This window comes from Hypanus sabinus, chromosome 9 (assembly GCF_030144855.1).
Source record: "Hypanus sabinus isolate sHypSab1 chromosome 9, sHypSab1.hap1, whole genome shotgun sequence".
Lineage (NCBI taxonomy): Eukaryota > Metazoa > Chordata > Chondrichthyes > Myliobatiformes > Dasyatidae > Hypanus > Hypanus sabinus.
In genome coordinates this window covers 107,873,058-107,879,057 of record NC_082714.1, presented here as the reverse complement: position 1 = coordinate 107,879,057, position 6,000 = coordinate 107,873,058, and the positions used below count along the sequence as shown (strand labels likewise).

The following is a 6,000-nucleotide window of genomic DNA, read 5'->3' as shown; positions in this document are numbered from 1 at the left end:
CCCTTCTCTCCTTCATAGCCTTATATTTTTCTACCACCCACGCACCTGTCTAAGAGTCGGACTGAGACCCTTTCCAGGACAGGAATGAGTATTAAGGATTATTTGTCACGTGCACATCAAAACCTAAAGTGAGATGCATTGTTCGCGTTAACAACACTTGAGGGTGTGCTGGGGCAGCCTGCAACACTTTTCAACCAAGGGGTGTAGAAAACAGAATAAAAGGGTGGGGAGGGCAAGGGGGGAGAGGAGCAGGGGCTGGCGAATGATGAGTAAATCCAGGTGGGTGGTGGGGGGAGGGGAGGCAGGAGGGAATGATGTGAGAAGCTGGGAGGTGACAGGTGGGTAAGGTGAAGAAGGACTCTGATACAGGACAATACACCAAGGGATAAAGGAAACTAGAAGGAGGTGGGTGATGCTGTTAGACAGGGAAACAGAAAGAGAAGGGGTGAAAAAGGCACAAAAACATGGGGAAGAAGAGCAACCTAAATCGGTTCACAGTGCACGCTGTCGATTCCTGATTGGAGGTATCCATTGCTCAGGAAGAGGTATTGGTCCCTAATTGCAGATATCGACAACTGATTAGACCCTCCTCTCGGAGCAGCACCCATCACTCTACCACTGGGTGCCGAGGAGGGTCCTGCCTTAACTGGGCATGACGCAACGTCCGGTCCACCCGGAAGAGGTGCTTCGGCGCTGGCGGTTCCCATGGCGATGGGGCCTAGTTCAGTCCCGGGCTGTAGGCTCCTATTCGCCGCTGGGCTGTTGGCGGCCGCTGGCTGGGCGCTGCAGCCGGAGCAGCGTCAGTGTGTACAGCGGGACCGCTTCGAGGAGGAGCTGGTGCTGAAGCCGCTCGGCTCCGGCGATGTGGCGGCTAGCTTTCAGTTCCGCAGCCATTGGGACGTGGAGCCGGGGTGGGGAGACGGAAGCCGGAGCCGGGGTGAGTGTCAGTGGAGGTGTGGAGAGTCTGGTGGTGGGGGTGATGGAGGAGTGATTCTTTGGTTGGAGTGGAATGTTAGGGGGTAGACAATGGGTGATATAAGAAGTTCAGTGCTATCCCAGCTCGATCATTGTAGAGTGATAGAGGAATATTTCACCACAGAGTGGTGAATCTTTGGAATTCTCTGTCACAGGAAAACAGTTAAGGCCGTTGATTGGCTATATTTAAGAGGAAGTTAGATATGGTCCTTGTGGCTAAAGGGATCGGGGGTAAGGAGAGAAAGCAGGTACAAGGTTTTTGAGTTGGATGATCAACCATGATCATACCGAATGGCGGTTCAGGCTCGAAGAGCCGAATGGCCTACTCCTGCACATATTTTCTATGTTTCTATTTTCAAAGAAGTAAATACAGAACTATAAAAGCAAGGAGGTAGTTCTATTGGTGCATGAGTCTGAACTGATCAGCAACCATTATAGTCTAAAACTATATAGCAAACCAATCTTCTGTTCATCCAACACTCCCATCAACATCCCCCCCACCCCGCCCCAGATAATATGCTACAGCAATTTAAAATGGCCAATTAACTGACCAGTCTGTACATCTTGGGATGCAGGAGGAAAAGAAAACAATATGAAACACATCCAGTCATAGTGAGAGCGTGCAAACTCCACAAAGACAGCATGCGAGGGCAGGATTGAACCTCGCTCTCTGAGGTTGTGAACCAGTGGCTCCATTAGTTGAACCATTATGCTGCCCACATTCGCAAAGCATCCTTGAATAAATCCAGCATCCCTGATTCCTGCGATCACTAAAAGTGGAAAGAGAGCTTTCACTCTGCCCTTATGCAAAGGATGATAAGAGTGCACAGCTCACAAAATAGCCCCTGTAGCCACCACTGCTCCATCAGATAAAGAATCTTCCATTGGCATCAATCAGCACAGAACCACAGTGGAAGCAAGTTCTTCATGATCCCGAAGCACTGTGTAGGAATGGTTACACCATCTCCTCTGCTGCTGAGTTACTCATTTAAAGGTATTTAAGTTTGATGTTGTTTCTCTTTATTAGTAAATCACCACACTGAATGAAGCGATAATGCTACAATGCTGTATATTTGTGCAACTGATATTAATATCCAGGTTGTGTCTGCAGTCTCTCATTACAGACTCTTTCCAAAATCACTGGGGCAAGTACTCTCCAAATTTGCTGTGCGTGAGCTGCACCTTTCTTTCACTCATGGTTTCTGGAGGCGGGCAGCATGGGGGCAACCGTTCCTTCAAGCCCCACCAGGGGCAGAGCTCTGGGTCTGGTTCCAGCCATCAGTTACAGAGTAAGTGGCAAGCTCTCTTGATGTGACAATGTGTTAAACTCTTGTATCTTGTGTATTTAAATACCTTTAAATGAGTATTGTATTTTTGTGTGCTTCTGGTTGGTTTTCCTATATAAATTTTAAGTTCAAATTTGTAATGTAAGCTATCGCTCTCTGGAGTTTTGGAAGGACTGTAGTGCCCTTACTAGCTTGAGTGTTGTTTTCCTTTCCTCTTTTCACAGGAATTTATAATGGGATGGTTAAGGCCAGGGTGTCTGAATGAACACTAAATTCTGACCTTTAACTCAGCTGAAGATAGTATCGCTGTTTCACAGCTTCAGTGACCTGAGTTTGATTCTTCATCAGGACCCAATGAAGGGTCTCAGTCCAAAGTGTTGACTGTTTATTCCTTTCCATAGATGCTATCTGAACTGCTGAGTTCCTCTAGCATTTTCTATGTGTTCCTGTGGATCTGCAGAATCAGTTGTGTTTTTAGGTCTGATTCTGGTGTCTGTGTGGAATTTACACTTTTTCCATGTGACTGTGCAGGTTTCTCCATTGTGTTCTGATTTCCTCCCCTTTCTGTATGTGGCTAGTAGTGAAATTATGGGCTTTGAATCGGTTAGGGAATTAAATAGCTGGGAGTGAACATTAACTCTTTTAGTCATATGGAAATGTACACTTGTCTAATGTGCATCCTTCCATATACGTGCCAGTAAAGTAGCAAATGCAGTTGTCTACTGTGTCAACGTTGTAATCCTACTGACTCTACTGACAGGCTGTTTGGAGCGCCATACAGATTTTGCAGTTGTGCATAGCCCTCTTCTGCTCCTTTCCTCAAGATGCTAACCATCACTGGAAGAACACAGCCTGTCAAATAACAAGTGGAATGAGAAACTAGTTAATACTTCATCTCAAAGACCTTCATCAGCCCCTTGTTAACCATCAGTGAACATTACTGTGGTCTGATAACTTGTCTGTCTTGCTACTTGTCATTGAGTGTCCTAGCCTATTGTAGGAAATGTATTGGGTTTTCAGTTAGTCAGTCAGATATTTAAGATAGCAATTAAGATTAGGTGCTGTACTATTCTATGTCCTATGTCCTAATTGCTGTTACGTTTTGAACTCCTTTCACTTGGCCAAGAGATGCTACTTACAGAAAAGTTTCTTTGGCTTGGCAAAATGCTTTAAAATTCTAAACCAGGTTTTATATTGTTAATCACAGTTATTAATGCTAAATTGAACATTGTGTAACACTGGATAGTAAACCAGGGATGCACATTGACCTTTTGTTTCTGAACATTGACCTTGAATTTAGTGTTCAATGCATGAATATTTTGACACTTTAGAAGTCTGATGTGACATCAATTCTTAATGGGCAGAAGCCTGAAATACAGAGTTAGCCACCATTTGGTGTAAGTTGACATGTCTGATTAGTGTACCATTGGGTGTGCATTAAATGTGGTTCTAAATGGTGTGTGGAGTAGGTTTTCATGTGTATATTATCATGACCTTAAAATTAATGCCAGAGCATAAAGGTGACACAATTTTCACATGCATCCAAAGGTTTGATTACAATATATTTTCTTGTACATTAAGAATTAAGTGTACAATTTTAGATCAGTTATATTTAAACTTTTTTCTTACAGTGTTGACACTACCTGGAAGGAACTGACTAACGTTCTCTCAGGCTTGTTCTGTGCATCTCTTAATTTCATTGATTCAACAAACACCGTTACTCCAACAGCTTCTTTCAAACCTCTTGGCATTATTAATGGTAAGTATCAGACTATATTGGCAGGGCAAGTCTAGTTCAAAGGCATTTAGGAATGCGTTGCCGGGCAGCTTCAACCCACTGAATTTTGCCTACCACTGAAACAGTTCCAGAGCAGATGACACCTCCCTGGCCAGCATTCATCTCTGAAGCATCTGGACAGTAAAGACGCCTATATTAGACTATTGTTTATTGATTACAGCTCCACCATCAATATAATAATTCCAAGTAAACTTGTCTCCATACTCTTAAGCCTGGGACTCAACACTACCTTCAGAAGCTGGATCCTTGACTTCCTAGCCAACATAATTAGTAAGGATAGGCAGCAAAACCTCTGCTGGTAACAGCACTGGTGCCCACGAGGCTGTGTCCTCACCGCCCTACTGCAATCCCTGTGTGCTCACAACTGCTTGGCCTGATCCTGCTCAAACTCCTCACACAGGTTTGCAGGTGATGCCACAGTAGTGGTCAGAATCTCAAATGAGTCAGAGTACAAGAAGGAGATAGCCCAGTGGTGTGTTGTCATGACAACAACCTTTCATTCGGTGTCAGTTAAACAAAAGAGCTGGTCATTGACTTCAGGAAGGGGTCACTGCTCACATGCCTGTGGTTGAACGCTACCTGGAATAGAGAATTCTAATAATTAATGTCTAAGAAAGTACTTCCTCCATTTCTAATCACAACTACTTGCATTGAAATTATGCCCTTTAGTTCTAGATACTCCCACTTAGGGGAATTGTTCTTTCAGCATTCACCTTGTCAATCCTGTTCAGAATCTTCAGAATTGAGAATAAGATCACCTTTTATTCTAAACTTCTGTGGTTATAGGCCCAACCTTCCTTCCTTCATCATCTCCTGCATCCCTGGAATCTACCTAGTAAAGTTTCTGTGCTCTGCCTCCAGTGCTCAAGTATGGACACCAAACTGTCCACAATACTCCCTCCAGGTGCAGTTTCACCAACAGCTGATAAACTTGCATCAAAACTGCCTTCTGTACACCACACCCCATGCAAAAAAGGCCAGCACTCCTTTGGCTTTCCTAATGACTTGCCGATGTGCATGCTATTTATTCACTTTTATGTACTGAGGCCAACATATCCCTCTGTAAAAATGTATTTTGTGGTCTCAGATCATGTAATTATAAATTTAGTTGTTGTGGTAGTAACAATTATCTGCCCTTTCCTTCTAGAATGTGTATTCTCATTTTCCCACAGAAAGAGCTGTTCCATTAGATAAAACTCCATTCAAACTTGTCTAGAACTAGTGTCCAATTGAAAAACAGGGGCTATAGATAGTGCTTGAAAATAAAAAAAATAAGCTGAGTAAAGCTTTCAAGTGAGAGGAAATTTGGAATGACAGGCCGTGTTGCTAAGAAAAAGAATAGTTTAGTCATTTAGATAAGGCTATCATGTTGTCAAATTAAATTATAACACCACAACAGATTAAAAGAGTCAAATTTTGGGCACATTAATAGAAGATCAAAATTCACAGTTTGAGAAGTATAAGGAACAGATTAAATAATTAGTGGCACAAATGACATAGAAGTGCTTAATTGTCATTGGAGAGTCATGGTTGCAAGAAGACTAAAGTTGGGAACTAAATGTGCAAGGCTATGAGTTGTTCTGAAGACAAATTATTTTGGAGAATGGTGTTGTAACCCTGATAGTAAAGAAATTATCAAGGGTAATAGGATCACGAAGTATAAAGGAAGAAGAACAATGATGAGGGTCAGATATCATGAGTAGGAATATTTCATAGAGATCTGAATAAAAGCGATACATTGACCAGTATATCAGCAAATGCATAATAGGAACTTGCTTCAAAGGTGATCCATTTAGTTCTGAGGAATTTAAGTGGTGTTGTGATTAGCCAAAAACAGTTTAACTTAGAATGCAGTCAGATTCCTAGTATATAAACTAGATCCAAGCAGTGAACTAATAAATTTGGCATCTTGGGAGATTGATGGATATGGAGATGTGGAGG

The 6,000-nt window shown here is 42.7% G+C and overlaps 1 protein-coding gene across 1 annotated transcript in view; it reads left to right on the top strand.

Annotated features, from left to right (window-relative positions):
* The first annotated feature begins 265 nt into the window (after window positions 1-265).
* pigt (phosphatidylinositol glycan anchor biosynthesis, class T) overlaps window positions 266-6,000 on the top strand; it is a 35,210-nt gene continuing 29,475 nt past the window's right edge. The window contains exons 1-4 of the mRNA XM_059981181.1: window positions 266-269; window positions 584-937; window positions 2,087-2,264; window positions 3,893-4,020. Of these exons, the coding sequence (XP_059837164.1) occupies window positions 266-269; window positions 584-937; window positions 2,087-2,264; window positions 3,893-4,020 (664 nt within the window). The remainder of the gene's footprint in view (window positions 270-583; window positions 938-2,086; window positions 2,265-3,892; window positions 4,021-6,000) is intronic.